This window comes from Odontesthes bonariensis, chromosome 10, assembly GCF_027942865.1.
Source record: "Odontesthes bonariensis isolate fOdoBon6 chromosome 10, fOdoBon6.hap1, whole genome shotgun sequence".
Lineage (NCBI taxonomy): Eukaryota > Metazoa > Chordata > Actinopteri > Atheriniformes > Atherinopsidae > Odontesthes > Odontesthes bonariensis.
Window position 1 is genome coordinate 15,072,975 of NC_134515.1, and position 25,166 is coordinate 15,098,140.

Genomic DNA, 25,166 nt, shown 5'->3' on the forward strand with positions numbered 1-25,166 from the left:
TGCATGCCTGCAAAACTTTGACGTTTACCTTGGACATCAGCAATTTGGCCAGCTGTGTTGTTTTAAAACGCTATATAAATAAAGTTGGATTGGATTGGATTTAAAATAAAACTCAGACCATAAATTTAATCTCGTTTTATTATCTGATAAAGAGAGGGATTTAGGAAGGCAAAATTTTAAACAATGTACTCAATAACCTCGGAAACAAATTACATTGATAAACAACAATACGCAACTACATCATACATCTCGTAACAAAAACTCAAAATAAAAAAAAATTGGAAACAAACAAAAAAAAACTTACCATGGATATTAAAACACAACACGTTTCTATTTACATCTTGGAAATGCATAATACTGATAACCCTAATTTAGTTAATCTTTAAAGCATTAAAGTGCTTGTTCTCTGCCCAGTTGGTGGTTAATGGATGACAGTCAAGGTTTTCTTTATCAGAGATGACCTAAGAAAATGGCTGCAAATCAGGTAAAATCAAGCTCTACAAACAAATTTGACACTGTGGCTGAACATTTAATCTTGCTGGTTGGCAATCTAAATAAAACTGGAATGTTGTTATTAAATATCTGCAACAAGTGCCATGAAAGATAGGGTAAACAAATAGCTACAATTAATACATGAAGACCTTGCCCTGCAAGGGGTTTTCAAAATATACAGTGAAGAACAAAACGTGTCTTTCCCAGTGTCTTGATAAACGGGGATGACATTCTTAATTTAGTTTTTAAAAATCTAATCAAATCCTTGCAATTACAATATAATACTGATTATGATATTTTGTTTTTCAGCTGTTTGTCGGTGTGTTTCTGTACATTACTTAACACCATATTTTCTACAACTTATGAAAAAGTGGAAGCAATACCCAAATTTTGATAACACGTGTCAACATGCACACTATCATTGCCGAGGCTATTAAACAAATTTTAACAATGAAATGATAAAAAAAAACATACTGAACTAGAGGTCTTCACACGATCATAACTATTACAAATATGTGTGACTGTGTTCTTGTAGCTATGGGTTTGATTTACTATTCAATTCTATACATTTGTTTCAAACAAGAAAGTATTTAGGACCTAAGTACTCATTTTCAACCACATCTAGTCCAACACATTTACAAGATACAGTATCTACATTTGTACAAGTGACGAAAACCGAAGGAAAAATAAATAAGTCAGCTGGGAATATTTTTTCAATGGAAACACAGAACTTATACTAGCAAGGTGGTTGCAGTGACATGTCTACTTTTACGTCATACACATCGTGAACCTAATCATGTAAATGAATGCTGTTAAAAAACATATTATTGCACAATGAACCCAGACATAATCTATCTGTACTGATCAGAGTTACAAAAAGTATTGTCCAGATCACATGAGATAAGATTCGCCTTGACGATGCTACTATCAGTGGGGTATTTGCTAAACTGACTTGAGACATCATTTTTGCATTGTGTCTTATGCTCTATACTGTTAGTGGAATAACTGTGGAAGCACAAAATTCAAACTGCACAGGAAAGTGCCTTTCCACACAGAAAATATCAGACATTTAAGATGGAAGTCGATTCTTTGGAGAATCACAGAACTAAAGTATGACAGTGACCCCTAAGACTAGACTGAAAGACTCTCCACTGGGTAATAGGATGATGTTGACTTAAATAAAAACAGTCAGAGTATTCTTCGCTCTCAGTGAACATCACTCTCCATGAATTCCTCCTTGATGGAGTGCTTGTTACGGGACACTTTGCAGTCGGGCATGTCGAAACCAAAGTCAGCCCACTCATCAGCAGCTGCTGCCATTCCTGACGGCCCGACAACACCAGACCTGTTGGGGATGGTGATGGTGTGGCGAACTCGAAAGTGCACAGCCTCCATTACGCGCTGGCGTTGCAGTTCCCCACCTGCAGCCCCAATAGCTGCCATTGCCGTGGCTGCCATGTTGCTGCTGGAACGAAGCAGCTGCTGGCCATGATAGTCATGGTGGTGATTAGGGGTGGGAAGCTGGAGGGGAGCACCTTGTTTCATGTCCTGCAGACCACGCCAGATGACAATGCGGGACTGCTCTGGTATCTTCAGTGCTCCTAAATCCTTGTAAAGGCACACAGACATTGAAGGAGTGTAAGAACGTAAAAAAGTGAGCAACAGCAACCTCTTGTGTTTAGATACAAACCATCTCATTTTCAAGACACTTCTACATCATGACTTGTGATCAGAAATAAGATGTATCCAAAAAAATATATATTTACTTCTAAATGTTTTGATTTTTCTATGGATCCCTTTTATGTTCTCAAATGTTTGCTTTTCTTTTTCACAGCTTTTCGCCCCATTACATGAAGCTTGTTATCGTACAATGACTATTTCTGGGCTGAGACTCTAAGTGCAACAACAGAGTGGTTACCTCCATGGAGAGAGTTTGCAGATGGTAGACAGACTGGACACCTTGTGAGGTGAAGTATTCGATGAAGTTCTGACAGCCCAGACTGGTGAGAAAACTGTATGGGGAGAAAAGCAGGGCTGCTTAGACCACAGCAACAAAGCTGAAAATAGGACCAAAATAAAAACATCACGGTCACGAACACTGATAAAAAGTTATATAGTTTTGAGCCAAATAAATAATATGTAAACTTGATAGGTATTGTCAGTGTTTGATTTTGCTAGTGCCCACTATTCCCTTATATCACATCTCACTATATATTCAAACTATTACAAATGTATCTAAAAACCGAGCGACAGATTTAGTGCACACCTCTTACATCAAGTGTTCAGACAGAGATCTTGACATATGCAGCAGAAGCATAACCATAAACATGCATTTATATTAATGATTCATGGGGCCAATCTTGTTTTGGTAAAAAAACCTTTATTATAAATACATGAAATGTTAAAGTTTTGGAAACATACAAAGTAATCGTAAAAAGAGCGTGACTGTACAATGCGGCTGTTCAATGAACATGACATTCTAGAAAACAAAAAGGATTGACAAAGTCTGCTGTATCAAAAAATGTCAAATTTACATTAGCAAGTCCAGAGACTGCATTGACACATTATCTTCAAATATATATAGATAAAAAAAGAAATTAAGAAAATAAGAAAGCAGCTTTAAATTAAATTGGACTCAAACATTTCTTTAAAAATGCTGTAGTGCATTGCAAAGGGTAGCTGAATACACAGTGACAGTGTGAAGGAATTTAGATCTAAGTAGATGACATACAGTTTGGGTTTTTTTCGGGCTGATAACACTCATTCCTGCAGACATAATGGAGGTCTACATCTCTTCAGCAGCATGGTTGTATTATCAAAGTAAAAGCACATGGTGGTGCTTTGTTTTTTATGGGAGCTGACGCGGCCATACTTGTTCTGAAAGGTTGCACATACTCAGGCTGACACAAAGTCTGTCATAAACACGAACGAAGCATTGTAAATATTTACGACTGTGGTTGGTTTATGTCAAGTTATTATAATGAATACATCATACAATGCCAATTTTGCAATAGAAGTGAATGAATGACACCTATCAATATGAATTAAAAGCACCCATAATCCTCTGTCACCCTCACAGTGGATGGCATGCGTACAACAATGTTGTGTCAGTCTTATGCACATCCCTTCATATAAAACATTAGCGTCAACGCATCTGATTTGGACACTTTCGATGGAACTAGTGGATCGCTTTGGCAAGAACACCAGTTATTCTGTCTTTGTTGGCCAACATAAGGTAATTAAAAATGACACTTTTTATATAGTAGCCAAATTATGGGAACAAACTAACCAAACACAGTTATCACTTTTACAAATTTTTGACTAAACTTAGTCCTAAAACATGGTCTTTACCTCTACTTTTATTTTTCCTCGTTCAGTTGTAATGTTCATATACAATATTGCCATGCTGCAACTTCCCCTGCAGACCTTCATTATAGCAACAGCTAAGGATGCAAAGAGATTTGTAATATAACTGCAAGCCTTTACAAAGCAGCCATAATCACATCAAACTGTCTGTATAACACAGCTCAATTTAGACATATTTAGTGGCAAAAAGGGAACTTGAACATGGCCAAACATAGAAGCTCTTTTTGCATCAACAAGCCACCAATTCGTAATTAACCCAACAACTGCATCTGATTGTCTGCTGACCTTTTACAGGAGAATAAAGAAGGAGTGTCACTGCAGGGTGAGGTACCTGACAAGGCTGGGGTCAGGGTTATACGGAGGGGGTGGGCTGCAGTGGGAAGCAGACACTATATTCTGACTGCTGTGGCCACCATTCATGTCACCGTTGGCCTGCAAGTGGTTGCTGTTGAGCATGTTTGGACCTATGAGAAAGGGAGGGCAGACAAATCAAATAACGAACACCAAGCTACAGCAAGAACCTGTACAATAATTGCTTATTAGAAAATGAGTTTGAAACACAGACTTTATTAGTGAATCAAAATTTGATTTGCATCACACATACTATAGACACTCACCCATATGAGCTAAGGAGGGGTTAGCATTTGGGTGTTGCTGGGGCTGCTGCCCCATCATCTGGTTGACTGAAGGTGGTTTATTGAGGCCTCCATGCGAATGCATCTTGTTCATGTTGGACAGTGGAGAGTAAGAGGAGGGGGATGCTATATGGTTCCTATTGAAAAGGAAAAAAGGTAGTAGAGGTTATAGGAAAGAGTCTAAATGTTACTGAGTTCAAAAGACACTCTACAGTTTGATGACTTTAAGGTTTCAAGGTTTTAGAGAGGGCTTTTCTGTATACTTTAGAAAAAGTAAGAAAATTAAATTATGTACTATCCACATAATGGAGTAATCCTCAAATAATTTTTACACTTTATCTAATTGAAAATGGCAAAAAGAATGTATGAAATTTCCCTCCATCTTTTCTCAATCTCTGCTTCCAGTCCATCAGAGGGCTAACTTACACTCATCTGATCACCAATTAACTTCAGATGCATGACTTTGCAACACCATGCAACAACAAAATGCTGAAACTTGGAATTTTTAGACTTTCTTAGACATATACTCATTTTGAATATGATACTAGTTGATTATTTTTTTTTATTAATAATATAATAATAATTTAATATTTTTTATAATAATCCTGTTATTCATATACTCTTTTTGTTTTTTTTCCTTACTTTCAATTTTTTCATATTTTCCAGTACTGTGTGCTATTCTTTACTCTATTACTTCAGTAGCTTTTTGGAATTTCTCTTTTATAATTTCTCTTATCCTATGTTGTCTTATCTCTCTCACACAGCATCCCAATATATATGATTTTTTTTAAGGGAAATTGAGTTGTAGTTGCAGGTGTTATTAATGGGGAGGGAAAATTAGCACTTTAAGTTTTCTTGTGTGTCTTCTCTGTCAATTATGGATCTATTTTTTCAGTCAGAATTTATGTGAATTTGCCTTAAACCAAGTATTTTTGTTTTTGTGCCTGGGTGTGTATATATTTGTGTGTGTGTAAGTGTAACTCACGGTCTCTGCAGCAGCTGCTGCTGTGTTTGTTGTCTGTAGGACTCTACCAGTGGCTGTGGCACCAGCTCCACCAGCTCTAAACTGTCTTTAATCTTCATCAGCAGATCAAAGTTCTCCCGACCACGAACCTGTACACAAACACAACACATAAAGTAATTGAGGCTGGTTAGACTCTTTGTTTCCAGTGTTTGAAAAAAAAAATAGTATTTGTTTCTCCTGTTGACGGCATCCATACTGCTACTTGACTGAATTTGACACATTACAGGGGTAACATCATGTATATGAGCTAAATTCTTTTTTAATTTGACTATTTTATGTAACGTGACAAGTGTGTTAAAGGAATATCTTACAGGAATATAGTAAATCTCCTCTTCTCCATGCCGCCTCTTCCTTATGTTAATATTTGGACTGGGAATATTTGGTGGACTCTGTTTAAAGTCTGCAGACAACAGAAACAGAATTATTATCAAGCAGGCTTAAAAACGCACCACACGGTCTCATTCGCCCAACAACCATCCACCATTTAAACCGCCATTTAAAATGTCACTGGATCTCTAACTCTTTTCTTTAGTTAGCAATGTTTGCGCATTCATTGGCTTCATTCAACTCACTGCGCTTGTTGACACTGCCATTTTTGGCCACACTCTCATTCAGGGCCTGTTGTTCCCTGAAGTGGTCCTCATCAGCTTTGCGGTCTCGGCCTGGACATGCACAGATCCGGCCTTCGAATGATCTTCTGCCCAACACTTGGCCACTGTGGAGATGATTCGGAATAGAAATGTATCATACACGACCTGTCCGGAACACTTTGAAGAAACAAAGTGGTCTCTAACATTACAGTCCCTTTCTTCTGTTATGGGCAGGTCAAGTCTGTGACTGTTGCATTATGGTTGTAGGATATCTAAACCTACACTTCCCACTGAATTTGAAAATAACTTTGTTTTGTATCATGTACTGGTGTCTATTTGAAACATTTGAAAACTCTGAGAAAGCAGTGTGAGAATAAACATGTCAAAAACCTGACAATGTTTTGCTGAAGTCAAAAGAAAGACTTTTTGTTTGATTGGAGTGTGTCTGAGGTTTTGACTTACTCTCTGGTTTCCAAAGTGATGATGATGACAATGGGTCTTCTGTTCATGCCACCCACGCAGCTGCTGTTGCACATAAAATTGTAAAGGATGGTCGTAAACTCAGTCCCAACCTGAAACACACAAAGCAGCAAAAAATGTATGCTTTGTTGGTTTCGTCTCTCCAATGCTCATCAAAGAATTTCAGCATGTTCACTGCTCAAGCAATTTCTTTCCAAACACCAATTCACCACCAGAGGGAAGTGTTACAATCCACTTTGATGTGAGAAGAGTCATTTATGCCTTTCATTACCCTCCTCAAGTGCAATCACAGACACGATGATCCCTGCACTTGTTTGAACATGCCTGGTAGCTTTACTTAAAGATGTGTCTACTTTGAGCTTCTTTACTGAAACGACTTGACTGTTTCTTTGAGATGAACTTGACAATCCACTCCTCACAGTGATCAGTTTTTTTGCATTGGTGACTCGATACTAAACCTTAAGTTTGTCTGTATATCATATTCCAGTTTTAGTAATAGAATTCATCATGGATCTACATCTTTAATGAAAATCGTTAATTTTTCCCAGGCAATTTGAAGTCACGGATTCAGTCTGGGTAATACAGTGCTTCATGCGTGTCTCTAATACACAGAGATGATGAACCACCTACCTGTGGAGCTTCATAGGGCACAAAGACACTCTGCCTGCCTGTGACAGGATCATCCACATACTGACTGAGGTTGTTCCCCTCCACTCGGATAAGGTGACTGGCAGGTGCTGTTTGACCTGAGGAGAGAATGATGAAAAACAGGTGGGTGGGTTAATTCAAGTCAAACACAGTGTTGTTTCTTAAATTCACCCCCAAAAATGTGTGGTCTTGTTGGACCCTACCATCATTGAAATCTCGTCCTAGTTCATGATTGGGGCATCGTTTGACCACTTCTGTGACGTGCTCAGCCTTTTTGTAGACTGGCATGGCTCTGATGATGCTGCCATGTGGAGGAGAGGAGGCCTGCTTGATCTGGATTGGGCAGGTTTTGGCAATCTGACAGTAGAGCTTCTTCAGCAAGGGAGAGTACTGGAAGAAATGGAGCCACACAAGGCCTTTCAAATAAGTCGTCTGAACATAAATGGCAACTGGAAATGTCAAAATGAAGTTTTGTGAGTGTCGAATGAGTCGAAGGCAAAGCTGAGGGGACAGAAATGAAAGTGTGCTCTGCACCAGACATTCTCAAAACAGGTTAACTAATCTGTTGTGGTAAAATGAAGGATATGTTTTCATTTTCTGGAATTGGGTCTTGAATTGTTATTTTTTCATTTTTCAACATATCAGTATTGAAGGCAAAAATGACATTTTTAGTGAACTTAATGTTGAGGTGGGTGATCACATGATGACAAAAGCACTTTGAAGCACTTTGTAACATTTGTTTTCAAAAATTGCTGTGAAAGTAAAGTTTATTATTATCATTATTATAAAAGCGTAGGCTGCGACTATTTATGTGGGAAAGAAAAAAAAACGGGACAGTAAAACAGACAAATATATATTTTGGTTTGAGTTGTAAAGGTAATTACTGTGTTATTAGAATGATTAAATTCTTATCATCTAGCAGAGTGAATTTGTGGGTAGTAAAGTGAAATCGTGCAGATGTTAGAGATAGAGTGGAAGTTCAAAAGGACATGTTGTAAAAACAAAATTGATTGTACTCTTTTTGTTTATTCCAGCTGTAAAAAAAAAGAAGAATATTAACAGAAAATTAGTTGGAGTTGGAAAGAGTTGGAAAAAAAATGACACCTTTGGAGTGTACAAAAATGAAAAAGTTGTATTTAGGATGCTTAAAAATCTTTCAGTCAGTAACTATAAGGTTAAATGAAAATCTGGTGATCTATCTGAAGGCCCAGCCTTCAGTAATATTCTCAGTTTACAAGCATTTACACATGCACGTGCTTGCAGACATGTGTGTGTTAATATAAATGCCAGAATAAGATGCATCAAAATAAATTGTGAGGAATGGAGCAGCCTTAACATGTCCCAACACAATCTGTGACCTTCCAGGAAAAAAAACAAGAGTTCTGTCCTGTGTAGACTTGCTAGGATGGGCCAGACCAAAAATGCAACAGCAAACCCTATGGCAGAAATACAGTACATGCAGCTCAGGATCTGCAACGTAGCATATAAAAAATATCAGATTAGGTAATTTAGGATTATTTCTCACTCATAGATAGTGGAAACAGGAAATGTTGAGAAAAAGAGGGAGAGATATCCAACTCCTTTTTAAATCTGTGAGTAAGCAGAATCCCATTTAAAGTATAATTTTCATTTCAAAATTTTTATAGGGTCACGGTGAAGGTGTGAATTCAGATAGTTTTTATGCAACTGAGTTAGACTGGTGTTGACCGTATTTGTTAACCACATCTGCAATGACCATTTTCTGCTGTTATTTTTTTTTGGAGGACTGTATTTCCCCAATTCTACAAATACTAGCCTACTACTCATGGTGAGTTTTTTATTTTTTATTTTTTTTATTTTTTTAGCTTTTCATCAAACTTTTGATGTAGATTTTGAAAGAAGTTCATAAAGGGTTTAACTAAATCGATTATTTTAGTTGAAATATAAAAAATGAAGAGTGTCTGAGCCTTTAGACTCATATCGAGGTCTAAAGGTCTGCATGTAAAGGCCTCTGCTGTTTCAGTTTTAAACATTCTTTTTAAAGTCGGTCCATTGCAAGGCCTCTGACCTACATTTCTGCTCTACCTCCTTAACTATGCATCATAGCTTGACGGCGCATCACACATATCTTAATTAATTTGGAAGATGTCTCTTCAGTTTATTCTTTTGGTATGAAAGTGGTATGTAATTTTCCTTCACTGTAAATCACGTTTCAGAGGGGCCCGCAGCTTCAAAACAGGATTTTAGCCATGTCAAAAAGAGGGTCAGGTCATTACCTTGTCATCGTTTAGCCCTTTTGCTACCCAGGCAGTGGATTACTTAATAGACGTTGCAGGACATTTTCCTACATAAAGTTCACAATCCTCTTGAATGCTGCAGACTTCAACATGTAAAACTGTTTGAAGAGACTATGTCTCCCAAAAATTGGAAGCAGGTTTTGGAGTTGATCTTCAGTTCATCTTCAGCCTACAAAGCTCCAAATTTCTCAACCCTAATAGCAGCCCAGGAAAGCACCTCTTCTCCACTTTCATGTGACTCGGTTCCAAAGTGTGTCACGAACACACATGATGGTCCAGCAATCCAATTTGTGCCTTTTTTTTTCTACATGCATTTTTTTTTCTACAACATTATTTACTATTCAGAGCAAAAGGATTTTCTGTTCAGTGTTAACACCTCAAAAGTTTAGTTATTTCAAGAGTGTTGCATAAGTTTTAACAGCATTTTTTAAATAAATTTGGACTTTTCAGTAATGGTGGAATTGTGTTTTTAGCCTATTTTACCTGGAGTAAAGAAGCTGAAGCTGTTAATCTCTTCAGGGAACACCCCCACTGGTGTTACATATCAACTAGGACCAATAATCGTTTAAGTATTGGTTTGGAACTGAAAAATATGCACTGGAATAATTATAAGTTTAGAATACTCACTAATCTTTGTGGATAGTGTCATAGTTTCTTTTAAATTTTCCATTAACAATTCAGACACTGATTTGCTTCTGGACCAATGATGACTGGGAAAGAGTCAGTCCTATCACAACTGCGAGGATTACTTGTTTTGAAACAATTACTAAGCCTCTAACAACCACACACACACACATGGAGCAAACTCCCACACTGTGCACACATGTGCTTAGTCATGAACATTTCCCTTTAGGGCAGTGGAAATACCTGTGCACACCGTTACCTGTTCCCACTTTACTTTCCCTAACAAGTCTCAACAGCCAGTCGATACCATGAATAAATTATTTTCCAAAAGCAGCCAGACAGATGTCTTATTTACTGACCTGGGGACTTTTCACGTTGCAGCAATCACAATATGAGAACTAATCCACTGATTTGCTTTCTGACAGGGTCACAACAGAGCATGATCTTCTTTACCGTCTCACAAGAGAAATATAGAAAATCTTATATAATACTGCTATAAGAAGTATCACTGGAGTTACTGATATCGGGTTATGGTGGTGGATTAATTGAGCGTGTAGAAAACAGTTCACTAACTATGTTATACTCTATATTGTGCTTTACTTGACTTGAATGATAATAGAGAACCTGCAAGGGCAACAAGAGGAGTTCATTCATAGTCCAAATTTGAAAAAATACAAAAACTGCTTTTTCTGCAGGTCAATAACATTTATCAATGGTTAAATAATTTATCTTTCTTAAACTATTTCTTAAATTTACATATTTATCTTTATTCCACTCATATATTGTGTAAAAAAGGTGCTTAAAACTGACATTGAGCAGCATCTCTTTGTTGTTTTAAATTATTTGAAATTTGTTTTCCTCTACAGTCTTATAATACTGAGAATAACACATTTAAGAAAGAAAAAACATTCTGAAACATTATTACACCTCATGTTTGGTTAGATGTCCAGAGCATTGTGCTCACCTGCAGAATGCACATAAATGCACTTACAAACTATGAGCTCAGCTCTGTGTGTTGCGGTCAAAGGGGAACCATTGATAAAAGATCTGCAGTATCTGATATGTATCTTCTTGTACAGACAAGATATTCTGAGTGAATAATGAGTTGGGCTATGTTTCAGAACAGAGAGAAGGCTGGCGTGAGAACAAAGCTACGAGTTGGAAAAATCTTTAAGGTGACCGGCCAAAGGGAACTGAATATCGAAAAAGCAATTACCCACAACCTCCTGGCCGCAAACCTTGGCCGACCGCCTAACTTTACACTCACTAATTCAGTGAAATTTGCTGACAGTTTAGGTGAAATCAAACTATAACTGTGTTCTTGCTGAAAGTATAAACGAGTTTCCGAAGGATACACTTTCCTCTTCACGACTGAGCTTCGTTGACTGCCACCCATTATCAACAGAGTCTAAAGCAGGCAGTGATGTGCTAACGCTCTTCAAAGTCTGAGCAAAGCAAATTCAGAGGTTTGCATGGAAACACATTCTACATGTTAGAAAAGTGGTGTTTAAAACAAGTTAAGAGACTGAGAACTATGTTGAACTGCACTGTTTGACTGTTCAGGATTTTTAGGGCTGGTCCTGACTGGTGTAGTGAGCATTTAAGGTGGGAAAAAGCCGACCCTACCCCTAACATCTCTATGTTAGGAATCAAGTAACTTCAACACATTAGCTGCAAACTTGTCAACCATGCTACCTAGCCTTGCATCTGACAAGTAGTTAGCTAACTGTTTTGCCTTCATAACTTGACCACCCTGTTTAAATTGGAGAGGAATAGTGAGATAAAGAACTGGATTGATTCACTGAAAATTTTAAACAGAGCAGATGTTGAAGGGGCTACATGTCATCCCAGAACATCAGATTTCTGCTTGGTGGATTGAAGGAACAAATGGTCTCATGCTATGGTTGTTAAGAGGACACAAAACATTGCAGCTTCAACATACATGATGCTGTAACATCATTTGCTTGCAAAGTCTTTCTATATAACAATGTACACATGTTTCACACTGTTGAATTGATCACTTATAGGACAGAGGAGAAAGATGGTGTCTCTCTGTTGACTCTCATGCAAGAGATGGCTAGCTTGAGACTTGTCCTGTAGGCCTACAATGTTTTCTACAGCCTTTAATGTTTCTGCTGCACTCTTGTCCAGGAATGGTTGAAGTTAGGAGTTAAAAGCACAGGGTTGGGGTCAGAACTAATGCACATGGTTAGGGCTATATGTTAAAAGCACAAGGTTAGAAAGGAGCACATTATCATTACGGGTTACACGTTTTAATACTTATTGGTTGCAGTTTCATTCATGTGATGTTAATGCTGCCCGATGCAAAACAACAGCGTAAAAGTATACCGCAATCTCAAAATTTTAGTGGTAAGTGCTGCATTTGGAACATGTGGCAAACTTACCTGTCACACATTTACTGGCAGATCTGGCTATCTGTATAATCTTGCAACACATTTTTCTGTGACGAAACAGTTTCATCACACATTTTCAATTCTACTTTACTTGGACTTAATTCCTAACATATAGTACATGCTTGACTTCTTGGCATCATTAGACACTCTTTGTTCTACTGCAGTAACTGCAGTGCAAACTGAGTTATGAAATACACGACTGTGCACATCCAGAAACTGATCCATAATGTTTGTATATGATCTAAAATTTACAAAAGCACTGCATAATGTTTTGAATAGATATGTGGTCACTTTTAGAACCAGTACCACTGTTAGATGCATCTATCCATGCCTCTGGATGGAGGACCAGTAGAGACAGGTCAGGACAGGCCCCTGCAGACAAGGTGATAATTGCCAGGCCATCCTCCATAAACACAAGCAGGGGCTTGCCTGCTGCAAATTCGGTTAACAAATATCAAATATGTTTATGCACATTCATACATACAAAGAGCTGACATACAGTGTGAAAGCCGTACTTATCCATAAGCTTGCCTTCTACACACTCTATAATTATACTGGATTCAAACCAGTACAGAAAACTAAAGAATATCCCACGAGGATTATTTATTCTATATATTAATAATAAATGTTAAAACTTGAGATTTTTGACATTTTGTCTCACATACCCTCCATCCACTTCACAGTGATTATGTGTTGACGTAGAGGGTCGTGAGCACCTTGAGATATGAAATTAATGGAGATTGTAAAAGGTCAGTCTATGAGACATCATAAAATACACTGTATTATATAATGTGTTATATCACACACTGCGAAATCGAGGTTAATTGGACATTGTTGAACAGGGATTAAATAAGTTAAAGCTATGGTCAAATCAAACTTCATAAATTCCTATGTTTTTCTTGTGTGTTCTCATTGATAAAACACATTTGAGAAATCAAAAACCTGTGAAAACTCTCTCATCTATTGAGTTTTCCCAGATTCCATCTTTGACAAGGAGACCATTGGTGATGTGGCTGTGGATGATGCATTGGGAAAGGAAGGGAAGGATGCATTGTGTGGGACATGTTGGGACCTGTGTTCTAACGGGGAGACGCTAATAGCTGGGAAGAGCAGCTTCTTACAAGCCGCTGTGCAGTGCATGCTGGAGCTTGCATCCCCAGCCATCACCCCCCCCCCCCCCCCTTCCACTCCCGACGCGAAAAGAGCACACACACTCACACACACTGAGTCGGAGTGTATGGAAAGAGGTCTTATTATTTGACAGTGCTGAGGTGTTACTGTAGATCTCATTTCCAGCCCGGGTGACGCTTGTCTGCATCCAAGCCAAGACATCATTTTTAAGGAGCAAGAGAGAGACTGAGTTTCAGAGCTATTATCACTAATGCTTGGTGTCTTGACGAGACAAGGTGGGATTACTAGACTAGCTTAGGATGGGCTTGGGTGGATTTACTGTATGTTGAAACATTATGAAAGATGAGAAAAAAGGATTGTGTCTTCTGTTCTCATTTTGAATGATGAATCACATGCAGACTGACATGGTCACAGCCACAAACCTAACCTTTGATCAGCCCTGCTGCTGAAACTTGAGAAAAGGGGATTTAATGCGCTACCTATTGCATCAAGCAACAGCTAGCTATCTGTGTAATCTTCCTAAGCAATGCATGACACCAGCTCTTAGTGGGAAGCACAATGGTGGGAAGTTAGGAGGCTGATTATAGACAATATGCCCCTATGGTATTTGGCATTCTCCACTGCCTGAGGCTACAAGAAATAAGCAAAAAACCAAGAGACCGTCAACTACATTCAGACAAGGTGAATCAGTCTCATCCACCTTGCAGTCTTATTTTTCAAGGAAGCTTAAAGGAAACACACAAATCATCATACAAAGTTCCAATTCTGGAACACCCCCACCCCCTTTCATTAGTAGAAACATATTCATTCATAAACCATAATCTATATTTATATATATATATATATCTATATTTCATCAGCCCGATTAAAGCTCCTATGAAGTATTTTGCCACTGACTTTGAAAGTAACACCGTCAGCGTTTATTCACACCTTCTATTCACTTTGCTAGATGAAAGAAAGCATGACAGTGAACGCCATAGAACGTGCAAGTTTTCACCTGGTCTCTCCCTCTTTCTAACACCCTCTGTTTAATGACTGTAGAGGCATCCAAATAATCACAGCTTTCCTCACAATCCTTTTCTGCTGCATCATCATCATCATCATCATCATCATCATCATCAATATCTTAAGTTGTGTGCCAGTTAAACCCTCCTTTGTTACTTATCTTAAAGTGGTAACACAAAACTGTTAGTCGTGCAGGTAAAACATTAATTTCCTCTCTAATGATGAAATATTGATTTCTTTTTTTTTTTTTTAATCAAACTGATACAAATCAAAGCCAATTAGAAGAGTTAGTTTTCTTGGACAAAGATTGTACTATCATTTAGATTCAAAATTGTATTATCAGGCCCATTTTTATTTGATACATTTTATTCATGACTCAGTGGGGAGCATTCCAATTTGTGGAATTATGGGACATCAGAAGGAATGTAGCAAATAAGGAAGGTTAAATTGGCATGGCAAGGTACTAATTTTCATATTAAACCAGGCAAGTAAAAACAGGTCTATGCCATATTTCAGGAGAGAAGAGCACTCATTTCTAGTTGAAAATTGGGTAATGTATGTTCTCATAATTAAAGACCTCTTTTCTGCATCTTTTCAACCAACTAAAATGTTAAAAGTTGGTAAAAGTTACATCAATGTATTGCTAATAACATTTTATAAAATTGTTTTTATCTTTATGATTTGCTCATATTACACCATAGTGATTGGCAGAGAAAATGTAAACTAAATGAAGACCTGATTTCAAAGCATTTAATAATTCATTGAGAACGTTAGGACAATGTAAAAATATGGCCCGTCTTCTACCAGTATGAGTCTATGATATAACAAGAGCGGCTGTCTAGACTAATGTAACATAAGGAACAGCACTTATGGCTTATTTTCTACAAGGTTCAGTCACAATGGCAACTGAGTTGGCTTTACTTTGTATTATAAGCAGTATATTTCTGTGGTGTTCCTTAGTTTAAATACAGTCCAATGAGTAGTTCAATAGAAGAAGGGCACTATCAGTGTCCAGCTGCTACTTGGGCCTGTATCTATTTACTGCAAAGTAAAGTGTGAAGTATTAGCTAAATTTTAAATACTAAAAAAAGCTTTTTTTCTGCCGCCGTTTAAACGACTTCAACGGAGGAATCTACCCTTGGTTCATTGCAGTGATACTTCATTCACAAATGTTTCTGACCGAGCTTTCTTTTAATTCTGTTGATGAAGTGCAGCTGTGAGGACGATCTAAGAAGATGTGAGGAAGACAAAGGAGATGATAGACATATTTTAGGAGAGGATAGGGAGAAACTTTAGGCGCCAGAGGTGACAGTCATGAGTGTGTGCTAAGACCAGGAGGAAGAAAGAGACAGGGAAAGAAAAGCAACAGGTCAAAGACCACCACTCTAATGTCCAGAGGGGGATCTTTTTACACCACTGAGGACTAAGTAAAGGAGCCCACCACGCATGGTTACTTCAAGCAAACACAGCCTGCGAGGACCTCAATCATACACACAGTCACACTCTCAGGCCTCAACGCACACAGACATATTAACACACACACACAGAGCAAAGGAAGGGCAGTTTGTCTCTTGTTTCTCTTGTTTCAGAGAGGTCAACTGTGTGACAGTCGGAGGTGACACCTATCCAGCAGGAGACTTCTCATCGGGTCATGACAAATTACACAGCTCCCATTTCACCTGTCTCTCACCACCATCACCTCATACGATAGTTGTTTACGCTTCCCATGTATATGTCCATATGTCAGGTTCTTCTGAGTCATGCTTCCTTTCCAGCTGCAGTTTTTTTTTTTTTTTTCAAAACGTTGCATGTATGATATTTACATTCAGATTATCAAAGTACTGCATTTGAATAGGACATTTGCTCCGTGTGTCACAAACTGTGATTTTAGCCGAAGGGGCAGGACACAGCAGCTAGTAATCCAGGAAAAGGATATTATGATGCAATACATGCAATACCTAACCTTACCTTAACCAAGTACACTGCAATACCTAACCCTTATAAACATGTCATTTTGAATACCAAATTTGAACCATCTGGGCTTTAATCTCTAATCTTAACCAAGTAGTTTTCTCTGTGTAAAACAACAATTAAAAAGTGGGTAAAAGCTTAAGGAAAAAGAAAAAAGACCTTTTAATGTAAAGTTAGTTGGGGACACCATGGTCAGGACAGAATTTGACAGATGGTTGTGTAGCGCCATCAGTCATGCCCTCCAAACTCCAAAGGCTGATTCTGTGGCTTATTATGTGTGAAATAACAGTCACAATGTGACTATTTGACTAAATGCTTTGAGACTGTTATTCTATCAATGCTATACTTTGTTGAGTAAGACGATAAAACTGCAGAAATTGTTTTTGTGGACATAAATGAATATATTTAATTTACGAAACTATATCATATTTTTTCCACGACTGATATTATACCTTTTCAACAGGTATATGAAGAACAGAATAATAGTTTAAGTCATTTCAGACAACAATAGCTTTACATCTTACTCTGTTGTATTCATTACACAGATTTAATGAGGTGAGTAGAGGATAAGATCATTCACTGAATCATTCTCTACTTTCGCCTGTACACAGCACGCCTGCACATGTGCTGGCTTGAATGAGTGTGTGAGAACTTGAACCAGAATTTGTGTGAAAACTTCTGCTCGTGCAAAGTAGACAGAGAGACAGAAAGAGAGAATCTACTTGCATGTACAGACACAGTTGCTGCTCATCAAGGCCACAAAAGTGTGAGTACTCACGGTCCATGTGGCGGACTTGGCAGTGCTGGACTGCTGGAAGGACACCTGGAAGTTGTGTGGCCCGGGGTAGTCGGTGTTGGAGGGGATTGCTGGGGCAGGCGACAGGCCCTCAAAGGTGGAGTTGGGCTGGGAGTAGGGTGAAGGGGTGGGCACGGCTGATGAAGAGGCGTTCTCGGAGCTGTAGGGGCTGGCGGACGTCGCACGGCTCCCCAGGCTCTCCATGCTGCTGCTCAGCAAGTTGTACTGGGACTGGGGAGAAATGAAGTGGAAGAAAATGAAGCAGACAAAGAGGGAGGGAGCAGAAAGACAGAGGGAGGACACAGGTAGAGAGACAGGGGCTTGGAGGCTTAAGGAAGGTCGGATTACAATGGGAAGGGAGACTTGTGTGTACTATGTGTGTGACGATGCATGTGTAAATTTCCAGCAAAGTGTCCATGAAGAATGCAGGGCACTTTTTTTTATCATTTACACATGAGAAAGACAATCAACACAATACTCACACAAAGTGTGCGTTAGTGTGTGAATGAGTGAGTGTAAGTGAATGGCAGCTGTAGCGGGGTACCACCAGTAGTTTCCTTGGGGCTGTATGAGGCAGCTTGTAAAACATGGACATAATGTGCGTTCTGCCTAATTGCCTGCCATTCCCCATTTTTCTTCTCTGGTCAGTTTGTGAGGAGTGAAGACTTGATGCAATGAGGACTGACATTTTCTACTGCTTGCATAGACAGTTAGACACAAATTCAACTGTAGAAAACTGAAGAAAAGCTTATTTCTTGAATTCCTGTTGCATTTCATAAACAAAACAGAACAATCAGATAATACAAAAGGCCAGAGTCCACCTTCTCTCATGAACATTAAGTCACTTTTTCTTCAACAACACTGAATCCAATATCCTAAAAATGTTACAAAAGCTGATTCAATTTCAGCTAAAAAAAAAAAAGGAAGTAGAAAAGAAATATCTAGATTGTTATTGTAAAAATGTATTTCAAAATTAACCTCTGCAGCCTCCACTGTGCACGAGTCAAGAATTTGACACGGCATCAGCCATTATGTTACAAACCGTACAATAACCCAGCAAGCAACCAAAAAAGTCTTTACCTTCTTTTTCACGTAGTACATCCTCTAGTGCATCAACCTCATTTGTCAAACCTTCAGTCAGTCAAATGTCCAAACACAACAAAGCATAGCCTAACCACGGAGTTAAGCAAGGTGTGCATCAGTAGACATACAGTACTACACACACACAGACACACGTGCTGCCAGGACAGGGAAAAGGGTGAGGACTGGTGGGGAGAGAGAGAAGCAGAGAAGGAAAGAGGGATGGGAACCCAAAAAATGGTACGGCATTCTAATTACGGCATGCCCGGACATAGACGGCAATGCCGGGGCACATGTACACACACGCTCCAAAACACCTTGTGAAGGCCTACACTAAGTAAACACTGTCTGGTCTGACAGAGAGAGCGAGCTAGAGAAAGAGAAGAAGAAAGGCAAGAAGTAACACACATGAAAGAAAATTAGTTCAAAGGTCAGATCTCCCATCATGCTCTGTTGTATATCAATACATTAAATAGGCAGTGGGTTAGGGTTCAATGTTTTTAGAAACAAAGACTTGAAAATTTTGTGAGCCTCAGAGTATAAATTAGTGTCAGTTCTATGGAAATATATTTTATTAGATTGGAAACTACCTGCATGTTTTAGGCCTAATCTGAAGAAATATTTTCTTAAATGCGTGTTTAGTTAAAAAGGAAACACCCTAAAAACAAACAGCAATAAAAGTGAACTTGAAAATGATTGATGTCATTTTGTGTGAATGAAGACATTAATGTTTAGCCTCGGTTATTCCAGTTTTTCAATATTCTGATTTTCTCACACTTTGTCGGAGAGCAATAATAAGGCTTTGAAAATTCCTTCTCAATTTAAAGTAAAATTAATCTCAAGGATGAATAAGTGCACTTATTCAAATACTTTAGTTAAGTACCATCTTGATTTACTTGTACCAGGGACCAAAAGGCAGTGTTTAGTGTTCAGTGTCATGACACGATGAAGTGGGAGACACACCACACTCTTCTGGCTTAGAAACTCTGAGATTATACTGCACGAATCCCACTTTGATAAACGCTGAGCTTACACATTTTTGTAGTTGATGAAAATGTAAAATCGTAATATTATTCTCTGATGACCAGGTGGATTTTCACCTAAAATTCTCACTTGGTTGTATTTCTGTACACTGTCCAATGATCCAATATATTGTCAAAACCCAGAAAACTGATTGAACTGATGAAACCAAATGAGGACTTTGTGCTCTCTGATGCAACATGAGTTGATTCACGACTATTTTACCAAATCACACACACATACATACACACAAATCTATTAATATCAATCTAACAAACTGATATTAGTACTAATATGAATCTGTAGACTTGAATACAAATCATTTACATTGTTCCCTTTACATTTGTAAAGGGTCTGAATACCCCTTACATCACTGCCACTTTGATTAGTCAGTTGGCAACGAGAACACAACGAACAACAGAAACACCAACAAAAAATATAACAGATATTGACGGGCTTCAGTATAGTTGAACCTGGAAATGATGGAGTGACCTGAGTCTGGCAGCATAAAATTTTGACTTTGAATCCCTATCAGTGTACAGCAACGCCTCATCTCAGCTCCTCATCAAATTCTCTGATGCTGAGAACTACAAAAACAAAAATGACTTATGCCAGAAACTGATATGTGAAACCTCTGTTTCCACACTATGTTCAGAGGTTTAAAGCAAAGGTCCACGTCTTAGACTATTTGCAATCTATGCAGCTTTGAAAAGAAGTTGCATACACGCGGTAATGTTTGGATCCATAGATTGACTCTAACTGAGTTATGTGCAGCACGGCGCGTCAGATAGTGCTTTGTTCAGAACAGTTCATACCAAACAGATTATCAACTGTTTACTTTTGAGACATACAGGCAACAATTCCCTCTGAAATTGTGCATTTCAAGCTTATGGAGTCTCATGTGTGGCTGTAGGAAATAGGAATGATCAGCCACAGCTGAGATTAAAATGTGCTCACGCCAATCAGTATCTCAGCTGATATGTGCTGATGTTCGAAATTTTGATTTCCCTCCAACATCTCACTGTTTACAACCTTTGAAGTCTTCCTCTAACAGGTATTTTCAAAGGGGCTTTATAGGACCAAAAGAAGCCCAGGTGTGTGTGCCAACAACAGAAAACACTTCACATACTCACATTGTCACACACTCATGCACTCACAGGTGTGCTTGGTCTTAATACCTGAACTCAATCCTCAACAAGTTGAAACAGAGCTAAAACCTTCCCTGCCTCAGAGTGAGCAAATGTGTGTCTCCATGTGTGTGTACATGTTTCCCACCCTAGCATCATGTCACGTCCCCTATGGGCAGTCATCCTGGTTGCTGCCACTCACAGCCAAGCTTAAAGGCTCAAAACATTTGGAGCAGTAGATAAGCCCGCTGCAGAAACCTTCACTTGTCAAGATGAGTGAAACACGATAGGCTGGGGATGAAGGGAGCATCACCCTTCTAATGGCCTGTTTTTATAACCACTTATTACAATTCAACTCCAAAGTGATGTCAAACATCACGACCACTTTTAAAACAATTCACAAGAAAAACTCCCATTCGTCATGTGGCTTTGGTTAAAAAAAGGAAGCATGCAGACCCAAATTCAGTTGGGTTGCATAAATATATGGCACATCTGAAGGATGTCAGCTATGCCAAAGACAGGTGAGGATGAGGGGAGGTAAATATGGAGTTGTGTGCAGGAAGGTTGCCCCCTATTGGGGATAAATAGCAAACTGCAAGAAAAATATATACCATTGACTTTATCGCTCATCTGTAGAATACATAGGTAAAAAGGTGAAATCACATTTAATTCTTACAAACTCAGTGATTTTACATCTGGAAAAAAAAAAAGATACGGTTAAAGTAGGGTTAAAACGGGCCTGTTTCTGCTTTAACATCCAAATTTCTATTTAATTTCAACTTGTTAAAGTAATATGGATAGAGACCAGTCCCATTGTACAACAATACAAATCAATGCTTCTTTTTACAAGTTTAATTGAAGAAGCAATGCTTGCAAATGCATGCAGCACTCTGAGTCATTCGAATAGTGAGATGAAGTTTTTCATCTTTTAGATTTTCAGTTATATGATAAGAGGAAGCCTACCAGAGCTGTTTGTCCCTGTTGCAACCAAATGATGCAAAGTACTCCAGGAGAAGAACAGCATAACACAATGTGCAAACTTAAATTTGTCATAACTTTGCCAGACGACAAAAAAAACTTGTGTCCACTTACCACATCACACAGCATCTTAAGGCTCCTGAAAAATTAGATGTTTTTCTACGATGCTTCTGTGCCTCGGCTCTCTTAGGACTTGTCAAATGTAACTTAAACAGGAAGGTTTTGCAAGGCCGGGTGACTCTTCTGTGGAGCAGGACATGATGGAGAGAGGGAAATGCCTTGCCTCTGGTCTCCACTTGTTTCCCTTCCTTGACTGGGCCTTCTGTACTTGCCCTGCATCTAACAACAAATATTGGCTCCGCCCCTTTCCTTTTCTGTCATGACTATTCATTAACAAGCTGGGCAGGCCCAGGCTTGCCCATTACAGATTAGATTTGACCAATATTTGAGATTGGAAAGGGAAGGAAACAGGGGTTTGGTTGCTAGAGACTTCTAACATCATATATTAGAGGCAAGGATGGATACACCAAGTGCACAAGAAGAGCCATGCACATCAATGCACCTCCTTTATTCACAAAAACGTTCTTTCTGTCTCTGAGAATGTGACGTTCGGCAGGTGCAATCTATACGTTCACCTGCAAAAACATATGTGCATGCTTGTTAATGCACACACACACACAGGCACACTCTAGCCTACAGATGGCTCTAAATTGGAGCAGCGAGGGGTCCTGGCTTGGGATTTCATGAGCTCACCCCCGACACACACATGCATACACACAAACCATCCCACTGTCCCAACAGGCCACTCAGCAGAGAGACAGAGAGGGAAAAAGCTGCAGAGGAGAGGGAAATGATATAGGAGGGAATCTCATCAGCGCCGGAGGGAAAAAGCAAAGAAATAATACAACAACCAAAAAGGGGTAAATTAATAGAGGCTCACAAAGCAACTATAAGTTCTGACACGGAGAAGAAAAAGCTTTCAGATAAAAAAACAATCACTTACAGAATCTCAAGTAAAGAGGAAAAAAATGACCACAGCATGTAACATGAGCTCACGTTCCTACCATTACATTGTCGTTCATGTCTCTCATGTGGTAGACATCCATAGAGACCTCTGCAGAGTTGCGGTGATTCCCCGGGGTGCTGGTCGAGGGCATCGAGTGCTCACCTGGGTGGCTGTTTGGGGGGAGCTCAAAATAGGTGCTGTCTGGCTCCCTGTAACCACAAAGTATCAGAAATGCAAGCTAAACAAAGACAAAGCTGAAAAATCGTAGCCGATGCGTAGCTTTGTGTCATATAACAGAGAGACTGATGTGCATCGACAAAGGAAGAAAAGACTGTAGTCATTGGCATAGTTACGATAATAATAGGAATGATATTTTAGCACAGTTTTATGAGAGGAAGATTAGCTTAATCCAAAAGGAGAAACCTTTGTTTATCATCACTAAAAAAGAGCTAAAAAAGAGGTTTTTCTGTGCATAATCGATCAAATACATGCATCAAGAGGAGCTTAATATGATTAGCAGGATAAACAGACATTTGCTTTTCTTTCCTCTCGTTTTAGTTTAAACATAATCCCAATTTGCTTTTGAAATAGTCATTAGGTGATGACCAATTGATATGTGCATTACATTTAATGTCTGAAATGGTTCACATTTTTCATAAAACTATGAAGCAATCTGCAAAACAGGATGGAGAGTAAATTAATCAGCAGGTGTTGTTGACACTTACAGGGAGCTCCACAGGTGCTCAAAGGTCCCTCCTTCCTCAGCAACAGTGGACTGGGACATCTTAGAGGACGGGTAGTCTGAGGGGCAGATCACTCTGCAGGACACACACCAACACAAGCATGCACACAGAGATTGCTTTTTCAGTTTATTAAGCTTAAACATTTCAAATGAACATTATTTAAAATGCACGAATCAAAAAAAAATAATGAAAATGAATGACAATCATTTGACGTTCAAAAGTCCAAACAAACTACACTTTCATGGTCATTTTAAATGGAAAGAAGAAGTCCAAAACACACACACAGACACACACAAATTCATCCAGGTGTGATCACACTCATGTCTCAGCGAGGTGGCACAAGGTACCAGGGGGCCCGAGCATGCCCGGACCTGCCTCAGTCATTGCCATCTCATTCCCACGGGAAGCTTCTCCTCCTCAAAGTCTGATCATCACATCGTCCTCCTCTCTCTCAGAATAACTTCTCCTTTACAATCTAAGATGTGCTCACTGCCCAGCCGCCATTGCGTTACTAAAACAAATAGAAAGATTTGGTGCTGCCTGTGTCCCGGAGTAGAGGAGATTTGGACTCAACCACCTTCCTCGCTTTCCTTACTTGTCTTTATGCGTGCCCATTTTAGCAGTTATTAGTTATTACAAACAGATCCGTGTCTGTAACATACTTAAGCAGAGACTCAAACATATAATATTAGGCCTACCGCGAAAGCTGGCAAAGGGACTTCTTGGGGTTCCATTTTGACTCCAGTTTGTTCTGCTGATGATCGCACACTTTCTGTCGGGAATATTCATTCGCGAAAAGGTTTAGAAGCCCATATGCACAGTTGTGCACCTCAGCAAAGCAAAGCGTCACATCTCCTTAGTAACCCCTCTCTGCAGGACTGCGCAAGAAAAACTGTGGCAAAGGTGCATGGCTTGGAAGATGCACGCCGCAACAAATATATAAGTGCAAATAATCTTAATTATTATACAAATTCGACGAATTTGCGAAATGTATTGGCCAATTCCATCTGGCTGTAAGCTTATCTATATACACAGCAGCAGTCTTTTCACTTTGGTCTGTACTAATCGATTGAAGATATGCACCCTTGTAAACATCTATGTGATGTCATGACTGCTGAACATGGGCTGTTTTCCTTCTGTCCTTTAAACTGTGCTCTTTTTTTTACCATTAATTTAAGCAAACGTTTATTTCATTGCCACATTATTCAGTGTGCATCTATGACATAAAACAAGGTTGGACAACCACGTCGAAGTGCCCGGCAGCACGCACAGCCCTCTGTTCCCGCTGTTCTCCAAGTATCTGCCGCCGCAGAAACCAGCTCAGATCCCAGATCAGCGCTCAGGTTTAGCGCAGGAGGAGGGGGGCAGGAAGAGCTAAGTGGGAACAGATTGGCCTCAGAACTCGCATTATCTGCAGGCTTACATGTTACTGGTGTGCAATGATTGTTTCCAAACGTTTGCTTTTCTTTTGTAGGAATAGATGATATCGACAGGCCACTTTTAGGCACTCGAGGAAAATGATAATCCACGTGACTGTGTAATAAGTCATGAAATCATACAGTGTCAAATACCACGATGAAAACAAACAGACAGGTCTTCGATTGATCTGTTAGTTCCGAGTAAAATTGGTTATTTGATCTCAAGCAAATGCCTAGAGTTGAACAATTGAAAACAAACGTCAACTGGCTTGGAACAGTATTTCGAAAAACTAATCGAATTTCACGCAAATACGCGACTATGTTGTTTTTAGAAAACACGGC

At 39.0% G+C, this 25,166-nt stretch overlaps 1 protein-coding gene across 2 annotated transcripts; it reads right to left on the minus strand.

Moving 5' to 3' along the window:
• Positions 1-120: 120 nt before the first annotated feature.
• On the minus strand, positions 121-23,468 carry tp73 (tumor protein p73). 2 transcript variants are annotated; one of them, XM_075476435.1, is made up of 13 exons: positions 23,389-23,468; positions 22,722-22,872; positions 17,435-17,683; positions 7,439-7,625; positions 7,218-7,333; positions 6,570-6,679; positions 6,090-6,232; positions 5,829-5,917; positions 5,479-5,606; positions 4,476-4,630; positions 4,190-4,322; positions 2,411-2,504; positions 121-2,100 (listed from the first exon to the last, which is right to left on the minus strand). In XM_075476435.1, the coding sequence occupies exons 1-13, from the start codon at positions 23,445-23,447 to the stop codon at positions 1,699-1,701; spliced, it is 2,016 nt and encodes a 671-aa protein (XP_075332550.1). In that variant the 5' UTR covers positions 23,448-23,468; the 3' UTR covers positions 121-1,698. The 2 variants fall into 2 exon arrangements, with proteins under 2 accessions (XP_075332550.1, XP_075332549.1); XM_075476434.1 differs by lacking the exons at positions 22,722-22,872; positions 23,389-23,468 and adding an exon at positions 18,533-18,685.
• Between the last annotated feature and the right edge of the window lie 1,698 nt (positions 23,469-25,166).